The sequence below is a fragment of the Rhineura floridana genome, chromosome 16, assembly GCF_030035675.1.
Source record: "Rhineura floridana isolate rRhiFlo1 chromosome 16, rRhiFlo1.hap2, whole genome shotgun sequence".
In the NCBI taxonomy this organism is placed as follows: Eukaryota; Metazoa; Chordata; class Lepidosauria; order Squamata; family Rhineuridae; genus Rhineura; species Rhineura floridana.
In genome coordinates this window covers 38,324,703-38,347,160 of record NC_084495.1, presented here as the reverse complement: position 1 = coordinate 38,347,160, position 22,458 = coordinate 38,324,703, and the positions used below count along the sequence as shown (strand labels likewise).

The 22,458-nt window shown below is 55.6% G+C and overlaps 2 protein-coding genes across 6 annotated transcripts in view; one reads left to right on the top strand and one right to left on the bottom strand.

Moving 5' to 3' along the window:
• Window positions 1–772: 772 nt before the first annotated feature.
• On the bottom strand, window positions 773–16,554 carry BMP15 (bone morphogenetic protein 15). Of its 5 annotated transcripts, none has more exons than XM_061598955.1 (4): window positions 16,398–16,554; window positions 11,843–11,923; window positions 10,394–10,642; window positions 773–3,327 (listed from the first exon to the last, which is right to left on the bottom strand). In XM_061598955.1, the coding sequence occupies exons 1-4, from the start codon at window positions 16,426–16,428 to the stop codon at window positions 2,438–2,440; spliced, it is 1,251 nt and encodes a 416-aa protein (XP_061454939.1). In that variant the 5' UTR covers window positions 16,429–16,554; the 3' UTR covers window positions 773–2,437. The 5 variants fall into 5 exon arrangements, with proteins under 5 accessions (XP_061454939.1, XP_061454941.1, XP_061454938.1 ...); XM_061598957.1 differs by lacking the exon at window positions 16,398–16,554 and adding an exon at window positions 15,027–16,196; XM_061598954.1 differs by lacking the exon at window positions 16,398–16,554 and adding an exon at window positions 14,472–14,502.
• SHROOM4 (shroom family member 4) overlaps window positions 15,353–22,458 on the top strand; it is a 43,318-nt gene continuing 36,212 nt past the window's right edge. Inside the window, exon 1 of the mRNA XM_061598952.1 lies at window positions 15,353–16,104. Within this exon, the coding sequence (XP_061454936.1) occupies window positions 15,913–16,104 (192 nt within the window). The 5' untranslated portion in view covers window positions 15,353–15,912. The remainder of the gene's footprint in view (window positions 16,105–22,458) is intronic.

Genomic DNA, 22,458 nt, shown 5'->3' with positions numbered 1-22,458 from the left:
TGATCTGGCACAGCGTTGTCTACACTGACTGGCAACAGAGCCCAGTACAGGCCAGGGGCAGGGAACTGATGACCCCCAGGCATCGCTGGACCACAGCACCTGTCCCTGACCCCCAGGGCTATTCTGCACTGGAGAACCACAACTTTCTCCCTTCCAGCCTACTCTGGCTGGCAGCAGCTTCCCAGGGTTTCATGTATGGGTCCTCCCCAGCCCTGCCAGGGATTTAACGTGGTCCTTCTGCATGCAAAGCAGGCGCTCTCCCACGGAGCTACGGCCTTACCCCCTCAGCACAGCAGTGTCAGATGCGCAGCACAGGCTCAGATGGCCTCCATACAAATTCTTCTTGCTCCTGTTCCCCCCCCACACACAAACACACACCTGAGTACTGTACACACCACACCCCTCTGCACAGCCTCCAGCCTGGCCAAGCAGCCCCACAGCACAACCCCTCCCAGCAGGGTGCAAGGCCACGCAGGTCACTGAAGGGCAGAAGCTGCTCTTGAAGGTCAGGCCAACCTGCTGCCCTCCAAAAGTTTTAGACCGCAACCTTCCTCATCTACAGCCTGCACAACTCCTCTGGTCGGGGCTGATGGGAATCGCAGTCCAGACCATGTGGAGGACACCAGCTTGGCCAAGGCCAGCCTACCACTCCCAGGCCCTCCTAGGCTGTGGGTCAGGAGCAGGTGCTTCTGGGACTCCCTCCCTGGTCCCATTCCGGGGGGGGTGTCCTTCCTTCCTCCCCTCCTTCCCCAAATCAGAGGCTACAGCCCTCTTTAGCAAAAGAAACCAGATTTATTTACATGATCTCATTTAAATACACCAGACAATAAATAGGAAGCTATCCCAGCTGATTAGCAAGCAATTCATTCGGGTCTGGGCAGGCTACAGCCCTGCTAAGGAAGATGAAGGCCAAACAAGACAGGCCCAGAGGGAGACAAAGGAGGTGCTGTGGCCCACCGCCATGTGCAAGGCAAGGCGACTGCCAGAGCTGTCTCCAGGCACAGCCTTTAAAGTGTGCAGGTCAGAGGGAAAGGAAAGGGGGCTGCGCTGGAGAGAAGCCTCGGTCCCCACTCTCAGCCAGCAGTGCTTCGAGGAGCAGGAGCTATAAGAGATCAGCGCATGAGGGGCAACCCTACGCCAGGTGCCCTCTGAAGCTAGCAGAAGTAGCCGGCCCTCCTAAGCGGCCTCACGCAGCACTCAAAGGGGCCTCTGGCCAGCCCCATCTCCACCCTGGCACCAACCCAAGTTCAGCTTTAAAACATTCACTCCAACCTCTATTCCCAGAAAAAGACTTTTTACAAAACTCCCCATACTGGGAAGTGGGGGTGGGGGGCTCTCATGCCAGACATCTCCCCCCCCCCAAAGTCATGTTTTTTTAAAAAATCCTTCAGCATTCCACTGGTTAACATCTCCCAACATTGCCGGTGACCATTTCAGTGTAGCTTTATTTGCGCAGTGAGAGGAGGATACAAGGCAGCCAATCCAAGAGGAAGCAAGAGCACAGCATGGAGCGAAGTGGCCGGAAGAGGAGGAACAGGAACGCGGGCTCAGAGCGCCCAGAGAGACACCGCAGGGCTTGCTGGTGGCCAAGGGGCAGGGAGGAGTGGACATCGCCACCGAACGCCCCAGAGGCAGCAGGACTCCTCCCCACTCCTCTGTCCAGAGTTTGCAGACATGTGGTGGGGTTTTTATTCCTCACTCCTGGGGACAGATGAGAAGCAGCAGGCAAACTCCTGGGCCAAAGACAAGGCTGGATCCCAACCTCAAGAAGACCCCCGAGGCAAACAGCTCTTTGCTGCTCCCGGCTGCTGCACACACAACTTCCCAGAAAAAGATAAGGCACAATTTGTTCTGTGAGAGGAATCTGTTGCTCAAGGAAGATACCCGGCGGGGCCCCAAACATGCCCAGAGAGAGAAGGTGCAAGGCAAACACCCCCTGCCTGGTGCCCACATCCACCCCATAGCATCCCCCTTCCAATGGCAAAGCTATGCTTTCTTCAGACCCCTCACACAGGGTTTGGCATGATGAAGGCATCTTAGTGATCCGCCCAGGACAGCCTCTTCCTTTAGAAAAGAAAATGAAGAGGACAGCTTGCCAACAGGTGCATAAAAATCCTTCTGTAAAACAGCCCAGCAAAAGTTGCATGTCTATCATGTCACTGGGAAGGGAGATGAAAAGCAGCCAAGTTTTATTAAAATCTGGAACCTCTCTTGGTGCACCTGTAAGAAAATACAAACTTGAAAAGCTGAACATTAGGCAAAGCAGAGCAAACCGGTTCTACAGCACAAGGAATCATAGCCAGAAGATATGGGGAGGCGGACTGTGGCCTGGGGATGCCCCAGCCATGGTGAGGATGAGGGTCTCCCTGTGGAACCCAGAGAGAGAGAGAGAGAGAGAGAGAGAGAGAGAGAGAGAGAGAGAGAGAGAGTTATTTCACTAGCGGCAGGTGCAGGACTTGGCAATCATGTCCTCATACACCTTGTAGAGGATGTTCCCGTTCTGCTCCATCATGAGGACACTGATGGGGCTGTAGGCGTAGGGGACGCAGGAGGGGCGGGGGACACTCTGATTCACCAGCTCATTGATGAAGTTCTGGACAATGGCATGGTTGGGGGAGTTGTAGGCACCATGCAGAACACGGGGACAGTTGCCCTTACAGTACTGGGGCCGGTACCAATGGGGGGCAATGATCCAGTGGTCCCAGCCCAGCTGGCTGAAGCTCACGCGGAAGGGATGGAGGGCACACTCGGTCTGCTTGATACTGTCTGCGCGGCGATAGCTAGGGAGGTCCAGGGCCAGCCTGCCTGCCTGGCGAGCCCGGCGAAGGTGGACGTGACTCCTGGGTGGCATCTCATGCAAGGGAAAGTACTCTGACGCTGGGAGCCCCAGTCTGCCCCGCAGGCCTCGTCGGGTGTCGTTGAGGAACAGCAGCAAGAAGGGGTCACTCAGGGACACGGTGTCCTCCCCGCCAGAGCCAGGTGCCAAGGAGCCCCCAGGCTGCCCCAGGAAGGCACAGGCGTGGCTCACACGGAGCACGAGGCTCTTCTGGCTGGCCCTGGCCTGGACGTGGGAAGAGAGGTCCATTTCCACCCAGCTTTCTTTGGCAGAAGCGGTGACTGCATCCCTCTTGTAGGCATGGGAGGGAGCAGCAAGGGTGATGCTGACCTGAGGGGTGGTGCTTCCGCCAGAGAGCAGCTCAGCTCTGCACACAAACTGGCCAAGAGGGGAAGAGAGAATCTGGGAATAGACCACCGTGGCTCTCACCAAGTGCTCTGCTTGTGGCTGGACTTCTAGGTGGTAGTCGAGGTTCCAGACCAGCCAAGGACCTGCAAGAACAAAAGGCAGGAGTCAGAATCTCAGCCCCACCTCCAAACAGGAGACAGGAGGAGGAGCACAGTCTATAGTGGCCTTCACCAACCTGCTGCCCCCCCCGATGTTTTGGGCACAAATAGGGTTCGGCAGACTGGCCAATTTTGGTTCCTCATTATTTCAGCCACTCGTTCAGTTTGTCTCATTTCTACGTTGGTTTGCAAAACGCTTTTTAGGAAGCCCTCACAAAAATTCATCAGCATTTTACTGTGCATTTCTCTTAGTACATATATTTGCATGCAATTTCCTCTAATGTAATGTATTTTGATTTAATCTGTCATTAATATATGCATTTCCGTGCACACTTTCACCTAATAGACACATTTTTGTAGGCTTTGTTTGGCTGGAGAACTGCATTACAAAATTCAGAGAAGTGCAACTTTTGAAGGACGGCTGCATTTAAGTTCACACAATTTCAAAACCTGGAAATCTGACAGTTTGCATTAAAAAGAGAACTGAATCAAATCTCCGGCCCCCATCTCTTAACTGCACAGATGCCAACTGATGAGAGTTGTAGTTCATAACTTCTGGAGGTCACCACATTGACAATGTCTGCAGACGTTTAGGATCCTCCATTACACGCGGCTTTTTCTCTCTACATGCCCCCTTATTTTGCTTATCCTGCCTGAAGATGAGCTCAGGAGACTTCAGAAGCTAGCCCTAATAAAGGCAACCCTGCTGTGATTTTAGGATCCCCCCCCCAATTGGGCCAACGCAGCTATCTCCAACATTTGCAGACTGGGGAAAAGTGAATGGAAGAAGCCTCCGCTGTCAGGACACCCCAAGCATTTCCCAAAGGTTGCCAGGGAGGGAGGCAGCAGAGGCAAAGTGTTAGAACTAATCACCCTGTAGAAATTTAGCACCTTGGAAACCTAGACTAACTACTTTGTGTTGTAGTAAACCAGCTCATGTCATTTCAATATATGGAAATAGGAGAATGCAACATGTTCCAGATTACCTGACAATCACATGACTGCTTTAAAACATGGCCAGGTTTTTTTTTTGGGGGGGGGTTAATCTGCCACCTCTTGCTTTGATGGGATCAACCGGTTTTTGTGAAAGCTTCAACTTTTCCAAGCCACAGTTCAGCAGATCCTGGAAAAGTTTGAAAAGAGCAACTTCAGAAGCGCCTGGCAAGGCACAGTCTAGATCTGCTTCCTCCAGGGGGAGCCAAATCCGCTCTGCTTGTTACCAGTCTGTTACTTTGTTTACACCTCAGCCCTGTGCATGTTTACTCACAAGTAAATGCCACAGAATTCAAGGAAGCCTACTTTAAGGCAAGCATGAATAGGTTTGTAGCTTTTGTTCTGTACAAGACAGCCTTTGAGATCACCTTGCAGTGGACAGCCAGAGAGCCAGCCTGTGTTTGTCAGCCAATGTAGAATAATCTCACTGAATTAGGACTAGCCTGAAGCCTACTTCTTGCAAAACCCAAACCCTGAGCTGATTCCCCACGGAAGACTGGAAACCATGTCCCACCAGCCCTCTTTAGGGAAGCAAAACCCAGGCTGCAAGTCCGGGCACACAAGAGCACAGGCCTAATCTGAAAAGCATTTTCTTTAACTGGCTTCTTCTGGAGTTTAATGGTGAATCAAGGCCATTCTTCAGCTTTCTCCTCCTCCTCACACACACACACCCAGTCTTTTGCTGCAGAAAGCCTCCCCCCCCCCCCCGGCACCTGCCAGTGTAGCAGCTAATCACTTTACAACAATCCTTAATTGATATCCTGTGTGCCGTTCTTGCAAGCAGTAGAAGCAGGCTTTTGAGTCACACAGGACTCTTCTCTCTGGGCAATTAAGTTAGGCTCCATTACAAACCAGAAGCAAACATGCCCTGTAGCTAGAGATTGGTTTGATTAGGACCCCCTCCCTTCCCCACAAGTTAGTAGCACTCTTATCATCTTAAAGCTATCTAGTTGCCTAGCTCACAAACCACTCAATACCTGCTAGGAAGTCTCTTTCATGGGGGTCTGTTAATTGGAGTGTAAAAGGGTCAGAGCAGGATTCTGGGAGACTCTGTGTGGTTCCCTCACACTTGATAGTCAAGCTGCTCCCGCCGCATATCTACCTACCTGCCTGGTTCTACAAGGTCCTGCAGACTTTTTGATATTCCAAAGGAAGCCAAGCCAATTTTACACAATGGCCCACCCTTGGGAAGCTCCAGAGACCAACCCAAACAGGCACACTCGCAGAGCTCCTCCCAGCTGCAAGGAAATACCCCCTCGCTGGGCTGGCGCCCCCTCCAACTCACCTGCCCTTGGCTGGCGTGCTTTGGCAAAGGGCCGGACCAGGCGGATAGTATTGGTGGCGGGCTGGCGGTTCCTGCGGGGGTTGCCATGCCGGTCAGCCATGCTGCGGTACAGGTCTAGCATGTAGCGCAGCGGCTGTCCCCCCGCCTGTCTCTTGCGCCGGCCCTGAGGCCTGGCTTGGGGTGGGGCCTGGTTCAGGAGCATCTGGATGAGCGGGAGGGAAGCAGCCCCAGAGACAGCCCCCTCTGGATCAGGACCCCCCCTTCCTTCTCCCACAGGGAGCTCCGAGTGCAGGAACAGGGCCAATAGGAACAGGACACCCCAGGGGCATGAGGCACCCAGGGCAGCCATAGCAGGGCCTGGCTGCAGGGAGGGGGCCAGGGGGTCACAGGGCAGGAGCTATGGGGCCCACAGGACCCGGCTGAGCATTCTCTCCCTGCTCAGGGAAGCGCAAGGCCAGGCTGCCCCCCAGAGCCCCACGCCTGCCCTCACAGCACTGGCCCCATGCCAGGGTCCCCCCAAATGGTCACAGCAGGAAGGGCTGACACTCAGTTCACACCACCCAAGATGGGGCAAAGGAGGGCACAAGGAACATCCCCTCTCCCTGCTAGTTGCTGGAGGGCACCAGCCAGTGGGCCAGGCTGGGGGAGCCTTCAAATGCCAAGCAAACCAACTCAGCTAGAGGACCTTCCTCTTCCTCCTCGACCTTTGCCTACTGGGCTTAGGAGGGAGGGGGCTGCTTCCTCCATTTTAAAGGCACTCCATCAGCCAGGATTTAAAGGGGCAACAGACACCCTTGCCTGGATGAGGGGAAGTTTAGGTGGGCAGGCAGAGACCATTCATGCCTTTGGGCCTCTGTCGTCTGCTGCAGCAAGTGGACCCAGAGGGACCCCAAAATACAACATCTGGGGGGATGAGATGGGGAGCACCTGAAAGCCTAAGTGCTTCACTGCAGCCAGAGACAGGCTTTCTGCACCCACAGAAGTGGACTCTGGGGCAGGAAGTGGGGGTTCCCATCAGAGCCAGCCAGCATAGCTAATGGTCATGGGGTGATGGAGGCGGAGGAGTTCAATGGCCACCTGCTGGGCCACCGCTTCCCAACCCCTCCTCTAGCACAGGACAGGCCCTGCCAGAGTGAATCTGCTAGTTCCAGGCCGAAGTTATGGAAGAATCTTGGGCGTGGGGATTGGTGCTGCTGGGTGACGTTGCCCTATGCTAAATGCTGCCTGGCACCACAGTCTTAATTCTGCTTGAAGAAGATGGCAGAAAAGCAATCCCTGAGCAGTGTTCAAGGGCCCTAACATGAAAGCAACCCTCATATTTTGAGTCTGGTGTGGTGAACCTTTTGCCCTGCAGGTGTTGCTGAACTACAGCTCCCATCATCCCTGAACATTGACCTTTCCTGTCGGGGCTAATGGGAGTTGCAGTTCAGCAACATCTGGAGGGCCACGTATGCCCCCTCGCCTGCTCTCTTAGGTGCTACAAGAACACCCTTGGCTGTTTAAATGCAGCTGTTACACATAACTATTGAGCAACGTCCTGCTGCCCCCTATTGGCTAGAAGTGGGCATGCACAACGGTGGGTGTGTTGAGCCTGGCCTGAGTGCCTCTTCCGTTTGAAGAGTCTCACTTTCCTCCTTCTCCACCCACTATCACTTTCAGCCCCACCTACTCTCCGCATCACAAACAACTGGGGTCTTGTATGGTGTAAACTGCTGTGGGCTAGCATTTGCTACTTCATCAGATGCATGAAGGTTATCCTCACAGGGCTGCAAGAGGCTGATCCCAGCTGCCCATCTGGGGGGGGTTCTCATGAAGTCACAAAAAGAATTTAAAAGAATCCTAATGCAACAAAATAAGGAGGAGGAAGAAAAAGAATGGGGGGGGACCCTACCATATGAACAACATAATTGCAGTGTTGCCCAAAAAATAGCCACTGCAATAAAGGTTGTTTAAAAGCAGGCAAAGAGGGCAGACAAACCTCTGTTAAGAGGCGGCTCTGTGACTTTGGTGCCACCACTGGTGAGGCCCTCTCTCTTGTTCTCACCAGCCACACATCAGCTGACAGAGCCAGCCCAAGCGGCAAAGGACAAGAGTGGCATCCCTCTCCCGTTCCTTGTACAAAATCCCATCAGGCTGGCAGTTCAGTCTTGCTTTAATGGGTCCAATGGAACAGCCTCCTCCCCTGTGCTTGAAAGCAGCTGGCTAGGTTAGGGGGCAAAGGCAGACCATGTGGCACACCCAGCTCTGTTCTCCATCAACTCCCCACCCTGCAACCCATCCTGCCTAATGGTTGGGCCAGTCCTGTCAGCTGGCAGAGGGACATCGACGAGGACCACAGGCCTCAAGAAGGCCCGTATAGTTCTCCTGCCCTCCCCCAAGGCCCTTATGTAGACACTGGACCAGATCACACAGCAATCCAGGCTGCAGCCCTCCTGCTCAACCCAGTGGTGCAGTGGCAAATTCTGAAGTGCAGGCTCCCTTCATGATAGTCACTCCATGCCTCCTTCTAAGATTATACAATAAAATGAGCTTCAGAATTCTGTTGTGCAATGAATGTAGTCCGAGGGCATGTCTTTTTGAGGTTAAGCGAGCAGAAGGCAATGATAACTTCCAGAAGACTCTTCTCCGTGGCTAACATGCTCCCCTTTCATGCTGATGGTCTCGTAGGCTGCTGGGACCCTGCTCCCAAAAAAGTAAGGGGTCTATGCCCCCCCCGTTACCCCAGGCGACTACACCCTTAGCTGACCCCATCCCTTCACGCCTGCTTCCGCCTTTGGCGTTAGCTCTCCATTGTCTCGCGGGGAGTGTGTCTGCCTCTCTGTACTTGGCTCCCAGGTCTGAGGGAGGGGGCTGAGCACGCAAGCAAAGAGCTCTCCTATTGCCCCAAGGAGCTTCGAGGCCACCTCTCCAGGGGAAGGGAGTTGGATCCGGGTCCAGGGTTTCCTGCCTGAGTTTGCATCAACATCAGCTGCACCAAGAGGAGGCGGCCTGGTGGAGAAGGCAGAAAGAGGGGCCAGGCATGCAGCAGCTGCCTTTCTGCAGGGCTGGCTTTGTGGGGCCGCATCCAGTAGGGCAGCTGCGGCTCCTGAGAAGCTGAGGCTTCATCAGGCCAATCACTTTGGGGATGGGGGGGCAGGACAGCAGGGCTGCGCAGGCTACAACTACTGTGCCTGCATGTGCAGGCCTGGCATCCGCCAAAGAGATGCCCATCAGGAAGGGAGGGCGAATCCTGCACACCTGTCTCTCAGCAGCCCACCACACACAGGCCCAGCACATGACTGGACGAGGGCTGGGTGGATCTCTCCGGTTTGTTTCTCTCCCTTTCCCATGATTCCATTTATATAATATATGCAATTTTATGCACACTTTCCCCTAATACACACAGGTTTTGGTTGGAGAACTGCATTGCAAAGTTCAGGGGAGTGCAAATGTGAAAGGGTGTCTGTTTTTCATTTCTCATGTTGTTTTGGGCACTGTAGATTAGAATCAAATCTCCTTCCCCATCCGTATTCTGGGCAGAAGGCTGGATCCAGAGTCCAGAGCGGGACAGGCTTCTATCTCCCCCACTCAGCCTCTCTGCCTGGTGCCCTTCGGCAAGTCTGACTCTGCCTCTCAGCTGTAAAGGGGGGGCATCCGTGACTGACTCAGCCGTCTGGTGGCGACTGCTTTGCACACTGGAATGGCTGTAAAGATGATTTGTACTAAGCAAATCGGTGCTGGTGGTGGCTGCAACCTGGCATTGCTCGTGTCTGTCCTTTCTCACCCCTAGCCTGAAATCTTCCAGCTTGGGGGTTGCATGTTTGGCGAGACTGCGCAGCTCACCCGCAAGGCTGTGGTGCTCCCTCTCCGGGCGCCTGGCTGCAGGAGCGAGTAGGCCCTTCTCCTGGTGCTGCCAGCAAGACAGAAGCTGTAGGGATGCGACTGTTGACACGACACGCCCAGGAGCTGAGCACCCTCGTGCCAGCCAGCTGCTGCGGCCCCGGCCTCGAGTCTGTGGGCACCCGGCTGGCTCCCACCCCACCCCCGCCCGTGAACACTAGCAACAGGGCCCCAGAGGAGCGAGTCGGAGACACTCCCTCCAACATCACAGCCGTGTTGTGAGGCTGGCAAAGCGCTTGGCCAAACCGGGCTGTTGCATCATCAGGTGGGGGGAGGTCTGGGACAGGAGGTGAGTCCCAGGAGAAGGGGGGAAGCGGGGGGGCAGGTCTGAGGAGCGCCCGGCGCGCAGGGCAGAAAGGGAGAGCGGGGGATGCCCTGCGCGCGTAGGACCCTCCCTTGAGCATCTGGGCAGAAGTGCAAGAGCACCAGACGCATCTTCTTACCGTTTTTGCTTTCACTTGCAAGGTTTGCATGTAGGTTAAAAGAAAGAAAGAAAATGTTTATTTTGCTTTCACAGTCTCAGCAGCAACAAATGTAAACATGGCACGACCTCCAGGGCGAGTCTGTGCATATGCGCCTTGTCCTCTCTCCTGCAACGAGCAACTTCGCCAACCTGGAAGCCGAACCTCCCTGAAAAGCCCTCCCGACTATGTCCTGAGGGTGGGACTTCCTGTCCCCTTGGTCTCCCCGGCAGCCTATTAGGCTCCCAGGCAGGGACCCCCACCCTGGCACGAGAGGCAATCGAGGCGGTGGCCGTGAGCAAGCGGAGATGCCCTCTGGCTTTCGAAGATCAATGATTTCACGGGGAAATGCATCTTGTCCGATGGCCAGCGGCGCAAAGGGTTATCGGCCAGTCATCAATTAAAACATGCAGATTCGCAGCCCAAAACCTACCTGAGAAATGCTCGGCAGGTGAGTGTTCGCCCAGTGATAGCTCCCCTCGCCAGGTGCCTCGACCAGCCTTCGCCAACCTGCTGCCCTTCAGATGTTGTGGGCCGCTAATCCCGTCCTCCTCAGCCGGCGAACCCTGACCTAGCTGCTTGGCGAGTTGGTCGTCTGAAGTGCCCTGCCAAAGTGGCGAGTGGAACCTCACCTGCTCCCTTCCTGGACTTCTGCCCATGTGCAGAGGCCCGGCAAGGTCTTCTGGAAGGATGAATGCAGATGATGGGATTATCGAGGGTTTATAGTCAGCTTGCCCTGGTCAGCACTGGATGCCCCATTGTCTGCCTCGTTCTTGTTCGTCAAAGAACCAGGGCGGCGGGGGCTCATCTGAAGGGCCCATCTCAGCACTCCTAGCCAATGGGCTGCACATTTAATGCAGAAGGCATTTCCACCCATTTGAGAGGAGCCCTGCTGCAGCAAAGTAAACTACGAGCCCAGCAGCACCGTGAAGTTTGCCTGGCACCGACATTGCGTTCTTTTCAGCGCCAGCTCAAGACTTTCCTTTTCTCCCAGCCATTCTCACGGCATGTGCTGAGCTCTGACCCCAGGTCTTTTACCTCGTTTATCTGTGTTTTACGGTTTTTAAACTTTGTATGGTTTTAAAATTGTATATTTGTTTTTAATGTTCAATGTTCTTCATTTTTGCAAACCGCCCAGAGATCTTTGGCTATGGGGCGGTATATAAATGCAATATATATAAAAAGTAATAATAATTGAAGAGTAACCAATCTTTTGGGCACTGAGCACTTAGAGGCAAAGGTTCACAGAAGCAACTGGAGGCACTGGCTGTCCTTTCAGCCAGCCAGCCAGCAGATATAATGCACAGAAACACCCACAAGGGGCCACGACACCTCCTCTGGCCTCTTAATGGAGCCAAAAGAAGCTCATCCTGCAATACAGTAACCTTTAAGGTACCACAGGACTCTTTGTCGCCTTGATTTGTTTAAAATTTAAACAACTCAAGAAGGATGGTGCATCCTGTACATTTCAACTTTAAACGTACGGTGAACACAAACCATTCCAGAGATCCGTGTGCAAGGGATCTCACTAAACAGGTGCAGATTTCAGAACACTATTCTCTTAACAGTAGGACTCCAAATGAGAATGTAAGAAGCGTCTGCCCACCTCCTCCAGCATCATTTTATCATAATGGCCAGCCAGATGCCCGTTATGGGAAGCCTGCAACCAGGGCTTGAATGCAACACTCTTGTCTCCACTTGCTATTCCCAGCAGCTTGTATTTGGGGCACACAGTTCCCACACTGGAGCTGGTACAAGCCCATTGTGGCTAGCAGCCTTTGATAGCCTTCTCTTCCATGGCTGTGTCTAGTCCTCTTTTAAAGCCATCCACGTTGGTGGGCATCACTAAATCTTATGGGAATGAATTCCATAGTTTACTTACGGGCTGCATAAATAAATTCTTTTCTTCTGTCCTGAATCTTCCAGGTCTGCTGCAGGCAGGATTCAGCAACAACTCTATGTTCTAGAACGGAGGGAATACCAGCAGTGAAATCAAGCTCTAGGGCCGGCTACGGGTTCAAATGCAAATGCCTCCTCTGCCCCTCATGTCCAGGTTAATAGTCTCTGGCCAAATAGCAGAGTCCAGCCATGGAGAGAAAACAATCCTGCATCCAGAGGGACACCCCCCCCCGCGCCTTTCCTGGCCTTCCTGCAGAGTAATGCCAAAGAGCTCTCGTTTCCCAGGGTTAATGATTGGCTGCCTCCTTTTGCTGAAGGAATTGTGGGCAGCCACTGGAAAAGGGGTGTTCTGGGAGCTTTAAGTTCACAGTGGGTACGTGGATCTTCAGAGACAGCTTGCCCCCCCCCCAATTCTGGCTGGGCACATATGCTGTGGGCAATGAAGCCAGCAGGACTTGGTGTGCTTTCACATCCCCACCCAGCAGGTCAGCCTCATGCAGCTGCTCTCTCAGCAGGGTTATAAACTGCCCTTGTGCAGGGGAGAAAGTCCAGGTTCTCGGGACAAAGGGAATAATTCACACGGGACCTGAGAAACAGCCAGGCAGCTGGGCGAGTCACGTCAGAAGAGCCCAAAGGTCCATCTTCTCAGTGGCCAGCCCGATGCATTTTGAAAGACCGCAAGTGGGGCTTGAAAGCAACAGTGCCCCCTGTTGTTGCTCCCCAACAACTGGCACTCAGAGGTGCCCTGCCGCTCAGGATGGGGCTTTTACATTTGTTCTTACATTTATGCCCCACCTTTCTTCCAAGGCGCTCAAGCTGCTATATATGTACATGGTTTAACCCTTTTTAAAAGATGTTTTTAAACCTTTTTTTAAAAAATGTTTTTAACGTTGTTTTGTTTTAATGTATTTTAAAGTCTGTTTTTATGATGTTTTAAAGTGTTTTTAGCATTTCCATTTACCACCCTGGGCTCCTGCTGGGAGGAAGGGTGAGATATAAATAAATAATAAATATAAATAAATAAATGGTTCTCCCCCTCCTCATTTTGTCCTCACAACAACCCTGTGAGGGAGGTAAGGCTGAGTCTCTGTGACTGGCCCAAGGCCATGCAGTGAGCTTTATGGTTATGTGGGGATTTGAACCCGGGTCTCCCAGGTCCCAGTTTGACACCCAACCAGTGCATCATGCTGGCTCTGTCTGGGTGCATCTGGCTGTGAGGAATAACATGACCTTGAGCCCAGAGTGGCAGCCACGTCACGTGGCTCCCAATGTCAGACTAAAAACATCTTTTTCATTGGGCCTTTTTCCAGCAGTGGCAATTAATTTCTTGAGCTGCCAGACAAAGAGGTGGTGGCTTCTCTCTAACCGAGCTGTACTCAGAGTAGGCCTATTGCAAATGAAGGCACCTAAGTTAGTCACATCCTCTCACTGCAATGGGTCTATTCTTGAGCAGGACTAGCACTGGCTTCCACCCTATATATCAATATTTTAATGGGTATTTAATAATGCTTGTGCTCTTTTGTGTTTTGGATTCAAGGGCATCCACCCTGAGGCCCTGCAGTGAATGAAGGGTGAGCTATGAACCCCCTAAATAAACAGACAGCCTGCTGGTAGAGCCCCTATCCTCCATGAGCCTACTTGGCTTCCCTCTGAAGCCAAGGGGAAGCCCCACATTTATTTATGTGGCCAACCCTGCCCCTCCATCTCCTGTGGCAGCAACTCCCAAAGACTGCTTATGTGCTGTGTGAGGGAAGATTCTCCTGAATCTGGTACCACCTTGCAGGGTTATTCTCCACATCAGGCAGAATTTCATAAACCTCTGTCACATGCCACCACCCCCACCACCCCCGGGCACTTTTGTTCCAAACAAATAAAGACACCCAAGAATGTAAGCCGAGCCTTTGCCAACCTGGTGCTCACAGCTGTTTTGGACTACAATGCCCACTGGCCCCAGCCAGCTCAGTGGGAGCTGTAGTCCGCAGCAGCTGCAGGGCACAGGGTTGGCGAAGGCTGCTTGAGTCCTGTCTCGCAGGGAAAGCGTTGCAGGCCCCTGACCCTTCCGGCTGCCCTTCTCTGCACCATTCCCTGCACCATTCCCACTTTGCAAAACCCTTTTTGAGATGGGCAGCCTAAACTGCAGCCACAGAAGCAGGTCTCCAGCCCCACAAGCTGACCAAGCCCTCTTTTGCTGACTCCTCTGCGGGGCCCCATAGGCCACATCCCCGATGATCCCTTCCCTTCCTTCACTGCATCTTCTCCACACACCTCTTGAAGCCCACAAAGCAAGGCCATCGGGTGGGCATCCCAGCTGCGGGGAGGGGAAGGCGTCCTCCTCATGTTGGGGGGGAACCTCTGTCACCTTCCCGATGTGCTTGGACTCTGAGCTCCTGTCAGCAGCAGGCCAGTGGTCAGGCAGGAGGACGGGCCTGGGAGTCCAGCAGCATCTTGCATTTCCCAGCCTGCAGCTTTACGCAAAGCACATGCCCCCCTCTCCCGGCTAGGGTGCCAATCCCCCACAAGGATGGGTGGTGCATGAAAGAAGAGGGGCTTTTATGTGAGGAGACCGCAAGCAGAAGGCATGCGTGCAAGGTGTGCCTCTCCGGGCAACTTACTTCCGAGTAAATACATGCACACTGAGCTGTGTATATATATGCACAGGAGCATGAGAGGGGAGGGCGGTGCACCCCTAAGGAGAGACGTCTGCCTCCTCGCCTGGCAAGCCTTAAGCCCACGGGTTGTAGGTCAAGAGGGGGGCTGCCACCCAGCACAGCCGCCTCCAGGCTCAGGCAGTGCTTCAGTCTGTCTGTTTCCCCTTAGCTGTCTCCACTCCCGCAGAGTTAGACCATCATGCCTCGTTGGGCCTCTGTGGACAAAACGGGCAGAAGAGAATTCTTAAAGGGCACCGACAGCAGATTATCCCCACCCCCCACCTCTTGCAAGCAACATTAGTGGCTACAGAGCGAGGGGGGATTTATGGCAGGTATCTCAGACAGGATGGAGGATACCAGGCGAGGGAGTGGTAGCTACTCTGGAGTAATCGGGAACAAAGGAGCATTATGTGAACACCCTGAACATTGAACCTGCCTTGGGAAAAATCTTGGCACCCGTTGAGAGAGGAGGCGGTGGCAGCAGCTGTGGCAGAACCTGTTCTTGGTGCTCTGGCTTACCTCTGGGAAATGGAGGGAACAAAGGCAGAAAAGTTCACAATCCCTGCACGCACCAGCAAGAGAGTCAGCCTCGTGGGACGCCCTGGGATTTACTTCCAAGGAAATATGCTTAGGGTTGTGCTATAAGACATCTGAGCATGTGTAGAGTGTCATTGGTCAGGGAAGCCTCAGCCAGCTAGGAGCCTCGAGCTCCACCTCCCTTGCTCGATTGCAACTGCTTCGCTTCCATCTCGTGGCCATTTCCACAGCCCAGGGTGCATGGCAAAACGCCTCCCGTTTGCCTCGCATTGTTAATCCGGAGGAGTATCTGTCACGGATTAGAACCACTGGAGGTGGGATTAGAAACAATCCCAACTCCGTTTCTGCTTCCTGAATTCTGTGAGTGGAAGGAAGGCTACGAATCGGGGTTGCCCTCTCGTGCCGCGGCGGATGAGGGCTCCCACACTCCGAATCGTGGGCACGGGCGAGAGAGTTTGTCCCTGACAGCCCCGCCCTCCGGGCGCCCTGTGTACAAACTCAGCTGAAGCGTGTGAAGGGAGGGGGCGCTAATCCGCGGGAAGACCGAGTTTCCGAGCGGGAGGAGGAGGAGGACGACGACGAGGGGCGCCTGTGCGCGCGCGAGGGGCTGGCCAACCAATCCACTCTCCAGGCCGGCCGCGTCCGCTTCTCGGCCCTTGCGCGCCGGCCCACCCACGACACGCCCCGCGCGGGCGCCTCCGTCTGTTCCGTCCCGCCCCTGGAGCAGCCAGACACGTCCCACCGATGCCGAGGAGCCCGCGCCGCGGCCCGGCCGGCACTTTCGTTGGCTGCCGCCGCTGAGGGCTCCTCCTCTGGGGCCGGCCGCCGCCGCCGCCGCCGCCGCGTGTCTGCCCTACGGAATGGTGCCATGGAGCGGCCGTCGGGGGAGGCGCAGCGTCCCGAGCCCGAGCAGCCGCCGCCGCCGCCGCAAGAGGCGCCCCTGGCCAGCCGGCTGCTGGTCTCCTTCCAGTACGTGCACGTGCAGCTGGCCGGCGGCGCGCCCTGGGGCTTCACCCTCAAGGGGGGGCTGGAGCACGGCGAGCCCCTCATCGTCTCCAAGGTGAGCTTTGCGCGGGAGCGGAAGCCCCTTTGCTCCGGCCCGGCCCGGCTCCCCCGCTCTTACACGTAGCGGGCGCCCCGGGCTTTGGGCCCGCCCGCCGGGCAAGGAAGGGCTCCTGGCTTTGGCTGCCCCGCCCCCCTCTCCGCCCGGGGAGCCGCGGTGTGCTGCGGGGGCCCGGCCGCGACGCTGCGCCCTCCCTGCGAGTCAGGGCTGGCCTCCGGCGCCGCGAGCGGGGACTCGCCCCCTGGTCCTCGGGGTGGCCGCCCCCCACGCTTGCCTGTTGGAGCGCTTACGTAGAAGTTGCCTCTCTCGAAAGTGATACATCCGCGGCTCTTTGTGTGGAGCTGTTTGCGCCTAAGCCAGGCAGCTTCGCCCGCCCGGCCGCCCGCGTGCCTTGTGCTCGCCTCGGGAGGTCTGGCTCGCCCAGCAGTAAACCCGGGGCGGGGGAGGAGAGCGCCCGGCCCGGGCTGGCAAGGGGAGGCCGTCCTCTCCTGGGATGATGCAGGCGGGGGCACCGCCCCTTGCGAGGGCCTTCTGCCCGCTGCCTGCTTGGAGACGGGGGGGGGGAGGCAGGTTAGGTGGGCCGTTGCAGGGGGAAGGACCCTGCCGGCGCGGAAAGATTTGGCCCCTTTCGTTCCTTCGGGAAGCTCAGCGCATTTCCAGGCGGGAGCAGGATTGTGCCTGACTGCCGAGCGGGGGCGCTTTCGCCATCGCCTTTTGGGGGGAGGGTCTCTCACCTTTGCCGACACTTGTACTCGGCAGATTCACAGTCCTGGGGCCGCATGCATCCCGGGCTGGGGCCCTCTGTGTTTTGAAACCACAGTGGATCTCTCACTTTCCAGGTGGCCCTATAGATGCCCCTTTTCCATGGGTGTCGCTTGTGTGGCTGGCTGATGCAGCCTCTGGCGGAGGTGGCATTCGGGGCTTGGCCTTCCTGTTGGGGCCGCTGGCTGGCTGCTCATAGCAGCAGGTTGTTGGCTTGGACGGGCCAGCCTCGGGCAGGTGGCTGTTACGCTCTTAGGACTGTGTGCCACAAAGCCACTCAGTGATTGCCATCAAAGCCAGCTGTGGCTTGAGGGTAGGTTGGCATGTTGGCTGCGCACAGCATGTTGATGAGATAAAAACAGCCAGGTGTGATGTTGAGTGGGCAGTGGAGTGAAGGGAGGCTGGTCCAGCAAGAGCCCAGTGCCCCCCCCACCAGACTCCGGCTTGCCCCTTCCTTTTCCCTTGGCTCCCCTCGCTCCCCCTTGCACCATAAGGTTCTTCCGCATGGCATGAGCTCCAGGGGGTGTGTGGCTGCTGCTGTGGCTCTAGTAGGTGGGGATTCAGGCTCAGTCAGCAGAAGGAGAGACCACCCAAGGGAGCTCTCACCTCTCTGCTCTGCTGCCCTTGTTGGGTCATCTCCCGCTTTGGTTAAAGAGGCAAAGCCCCATGGGGTGTGGGAGACTCATCCCGTAGTCTCCAAACTGTCAGCCCATATCTGCAGTAGTCATGGCAACAGCCAGGAGTTGCCAAAGGGCAGGTGACTTGTGAGCAGCAAAGTGCTTTGGCTCCTCGGGGTGGGCCGGGATGTCAGGGAGTGTGGCAACCCTTATGAGAATGGCGGGAGTGGCCGGTGTTATTTCCATCTGGATAATGGGGGGCAAAACTGACAAAAGGGGGGTTTCCTGCTGATAGGGGTAGCCGTTCTCTTCCCCCTCCCTCTTCTGGGACCATGTGGAAAGTCTACCAGTTGTGCTGCCTTAGAAGCCTCTTTGGGGACGTGGAAGGGACTGTGAGCTCGGGAGACGGAGTCCCGCTTGCAAATGCAGCAGTGGCCCTGCGAGCCCCACATCAAAGTCCCTAATCCAACCCCATCCTTTGGGGGCTGATCTGCAGTGTGTTGTTTTCCTGCCTTGCCTTGGGGAGGCTCCTTTGGCCTGAATTTGCCTTAGCAAGAGAGACCTGCTGCCTTTTGGGTTTGGGTTTGGTAAATGGGACTTCCCCCTCACTTAAAAACCTTTCCTGAAATATTGGCTTGCCCCACTTGCGTTGACTGTAACCCTCCACAGAAGTTTCCTTCTCGGCCAGTGGGAAGGCCAATAATACCAGGAATACCAGCAGTGCTCGCCGTGGGGATGTTCAGCGCTCCAAGAGCCCTTATGTGCTGCTGGCAATATTGCAGAGGTGCCAGGCACGTTCCATGGGAGTCCTGTTGGTGCATGCAAGGGAAGAGCCCAGCCTTAACTACCACACAGCAGCTCCCCTTCTTTGCCCCCCTTCCCCAACCACCTGAGGCCCTTCCTGCTTTCCAGGTTAGGTCATCCGCCACAGGTCTGTCCTCTCCGAAAGCTGCATCCGAGGCACTGTGGGCTCAGTCTGCTGCAAAGCCAGGGAGCTTCCCTGGGATTACATCTGGCTAAGGCAACTCTGAGTGGGGCACCTGCCCTGCCTTGTGCAATGCAGATGGCGACTGTCCTCCCCACTGCCTCAGGGGCAAGAGGACTAAGAGCGTTCCTGCTTGCTGCCCGCTTTACAGCTCTCCATGGAGATCCCGATCAAAGGCTTCCAGCCTAAAACGAGTGATGAGCTCCCAGCAATGGGTGTTCTGGAGAGGCTCCTTCACACCTGCAAGAGTGGTGCTGCAGGTGGGTGGGCAGAGCACATGGTTTGCAGAGAGAAGGCCTCAGCCCTTGGCATCCCCGGGGGCAGGGGGTTGGTGGGAGGACCCTGTTCTGTCTGGGACCTTGCAGAGGCACTGCCGGACACAGCAGACTGTCCTGGACTGACTTGGTGCAGGACAGCTTCCTATTTCCCAGTGTCTGGAGAAGCGGGCAAGGCACCTCTTCTGCCTGCAGATGGTCCCCAGTTAAAAGGGTCTGGTGTTGCAGGGTTGGGAAGGAGCCCAACTCTGGAGAGGCGCAGCTGGTTGGAGCAGGCGGCGCTGGGCTCTGAGTAAACCACCATGCCGAGGTCAAATCCCCACCTGAAGCTGCTGTCGGCATCAAGCGTTAAACCTGCATGTGTGAACAGGCCATCAGTGGTGGTGAGTACAGCAGCAGCTGACAGGAAGACTTCAAACTGGGGACAGTGCACTTCACGTTCTGGGCATAATTCCAGATTCTCAAGGCTTCTCCTTAACACCGGAAACAAAATCAAAACTCTTTGAGGGGATCAGCTGCGCCTCCCTACCCCCCTTCCTCCAAGTCTGCCTTGTTTTGGTCTTGTGAAGGTTTTCCTAGGACAGTCCCTTTGCCTAGCTCTGTCAGCTTTACATGGGCAGGTGTGTGTGTGTAACAGATGGGAGTTTGGGCTCACCTGAGCCTGATGGGGTTCTGATGAAGCTCTGGAGCAGGACCTCCTGGTTCCTCCCTGCCACCAGCTGCAACCCCCTCCTCCCGCTGCACCCCAGGAAGCTGCAGACAGGCAGCTGGGAGAGGCTGGAGGCGGCTCAGGAGGCCTCACTTGGGCAAGCAGCAACAGGAGATGTGTCAGGTCCAACATGGGGGCAGGGCAGAGGGCTGCTGCATCCCCACCGAGTCCCTCAGTGGCACTCTGTGTGGTGCTGCTTGCCTGGCTCAGTGGACAAGTCCTTGGGCTGGAACGGTGCCCCTTCCAGGACAGGCATTGAAGAGTCTCTGTCTCCAGTCGCTCTGCGCTTGCCAGATGGCTGGGGCCTGGGATGGGTGGCTCTGTGCCAGGCTGTGGTGTCTCTGGTTGTGTTCCCTGGGGCTGGGCGCTGAGCAGTAACAGCCACTAGGCAGTGAATGATTAACTGCCCTTGTCCCTCTGCTGCCAGCATTGGTGGTGCTGGGCTCCCAGAGCGGCAGCAGTGAGGCCGCTCCCCTGGGTGGAGTGCCCTGTTGACGCTATGGCTGGGTTGGTCCCGGGGGAGGAGTGTCTGAGGAAATATTCCAGGGAGGTGGCGTTTGAGGGGAGCTTTTGTGATGTACCTCCGATTCCCTTGCCTCTCTTCTTCCAGTGAAGTGCCCCTCGTGTGTGCTGGCTGGTCTGTCCAGGCCTGCGCTCAGGACCACTTCAGGATGTGAAGGCAAGAGCTGCTGTTTGGCCTCTGCATTCCTGCTGCAGGATTTAGCTGTGGAACAGCAGCCTTTAGAGTGGCATGCCAAGAGGTGGATTGCCACAAGATTGGGTTGGCACCATCTGGGAGACAGTCAGGCCTGTTCTCTCCCCCCCCCCAAAAAAAATCTATTCCATGCCGACCTGGTTGCGTCAATGAGCTGATCCCGGTTGCGTCAATGAGCTGATCCCGGTTGCGTCAATGAGCTGATCCCGGTTGCGTCAGTGAGCTGATCCCGGTTGCGTCAGTGAGCTGATCCCGGTTGCGTCAGTGAGCTGATCCCGGTTGCGTCAGTGAGCTGATCCCGGTTGCGTCAGTGAGCTGATCCCGGTTGCGTCAGTGAGCTGATCCCGGTTGCGTCAGTGAGCTGATCCCGGTTGCGTCAGTGAGCTGATCCCGGTTGCGTCAGTGAGCTGATCCCGGTTGCGTCAGTGAGCTGATCCCGGTTGCGTCAGTGAGCTGATCCCGGTTGCGTCAGTGAGCTGATCCCGGTTGCGTCAGTGAGCTGATCCCGGTTGCGTCAGTGAGCTGATCCCGGTTGCGTCAGTGAGCTGATCCCGGTTGCGTCAGTGAGCTGATCCCGGTTGCGTCAGTGAGCTGATCCCGGTTGCGTCAGTGAGCTGATCCTGGTTGCTTCAATGAGCTGGCTTTGTTGCAGTTCTGGCTACCACCCATTTGTAAATATCGGGAGTTTCCTCCTCATCTTGTGTGGAAGTGAGCTGAGTTGTGGGCCTGGGAGCTCTTTGCTATCCTAAAGTTCAGCTCTGTGGCAATAGTGAGAAAGGAGAGGATGCATTTCCGCCTGTGCAGGGTCACTTTCTCTAGGTATTCGGTAGCCCTCATCAATATGGTCGGCCTGGAGATGTTGCAGATTGAACCTGGCACCTTCTATATGCAAAGCAGATGCTCTGCCACTGAGCTACTGCTTAACACAGAAATAGCAACATGGTGCCCTCCAGATGATGTTGGATTACAGCTCCCATCACCCCTCACTGTTGGCCATCTTGGCTGGGGCTGATGGGAACTGTAGTCTAACAACACCTGGAGGTTTCCCTCTTAGCTATCCCTGGCTTAACATAATAGCCCAGAGGTAACTAACCTGATTCCCTCCAGATGTTCCTTGACTACAACTCCCATCATCCCTGAGTGTTGGCCAAGTTCATGATGGGAGTTGGAGTCCAACAACATCTGGGTGGTTCCCCACTGGCCAAGCGTTTGCTCTGAGGTCAACTCCTTTCTCCCATGGGGTCTGGCAGGGGACTCTGAGCCAGGGTGGTCTTGAACGTCAAGTATCAAAGGTGGATTCCCTTAATACTTCCGTTTCCTCCTTCCTGCTCCAAACAGCAGCAGCAAAGGTCCTACTCTCAAGGTGTGTATGGTGAAAAGGGACAACCAACATCTGGCAAAGGCTCAAGGCTTCTAGAGGTGACCCAGGTTCCCTCTTTCTCCCAGTAGCTTCCTGTCTAGACCTCCCAGCGCTCAAGCCCTTTTTGTGCATTCCAAATGTGCATTATTTGCATAGAGCATGTTTGGCTGATCATATAGTTGGTGCTAATCCGAACAGCTTTACTGCATTTTGTGTGTGCCTGAGAGATGCTGGGTGGGTGGGGCACAAGTGCCAGGGGTTTTTCTTTAGGGAGTGGGGGTGCCAGAGATATCTCCTTGGTGCAAAGGGAGCCCCTCCCTGGGCTGATGTGGCAGACCAAGATGCCAAGGCCAGCAAGCGTCTTCCTTTCTGCTCTCTGGCAAAGTCACCCACAGTCCGAGCACAGGAACAAGGGCCTCTTTGTGCCATAATTAGCTGGCAGGCTCCCTTCTCTCCCTCTGTGCATGCACGGAGGGCCAGCCCTGCCCTTTCCTCTCCCTGCTCCCTTCTAGAAGTTGGGGCTGGCCTGCCATCAGGCCAGAATGCAGTTGCTGTTGCTTCATTCTCCACATGTTCAGGTGCAGCCCCGGACTCTGGCTACCCTGACAGACAAATGTTGGTTCCAGAGGCCATCTCCTCCTCCTCCTCCTCATCTTTGGCCAGCATTGCCCAGGAGACCTGCACTGTACACATCCTCGGGAGCCCTTGGGGGCTTACAGGGAGTTGGTTGGCCTGCTCTGCCCTTCCCTGCTCCAATTGCAATGATCTGCTGTTAAGACGTGGCTGGCCTGAGAGGAGCCAAGCACCCTATCTTGACTGGTTATTTTCCTGAAAGATCCTGGAGCAGCCTTCCACAGCCTGGTGCCCCCCATCTGTTTGGACTACAACTTCCATCAGCCCCTGCCAGCCTAGCCGCAGGATGCCTGGG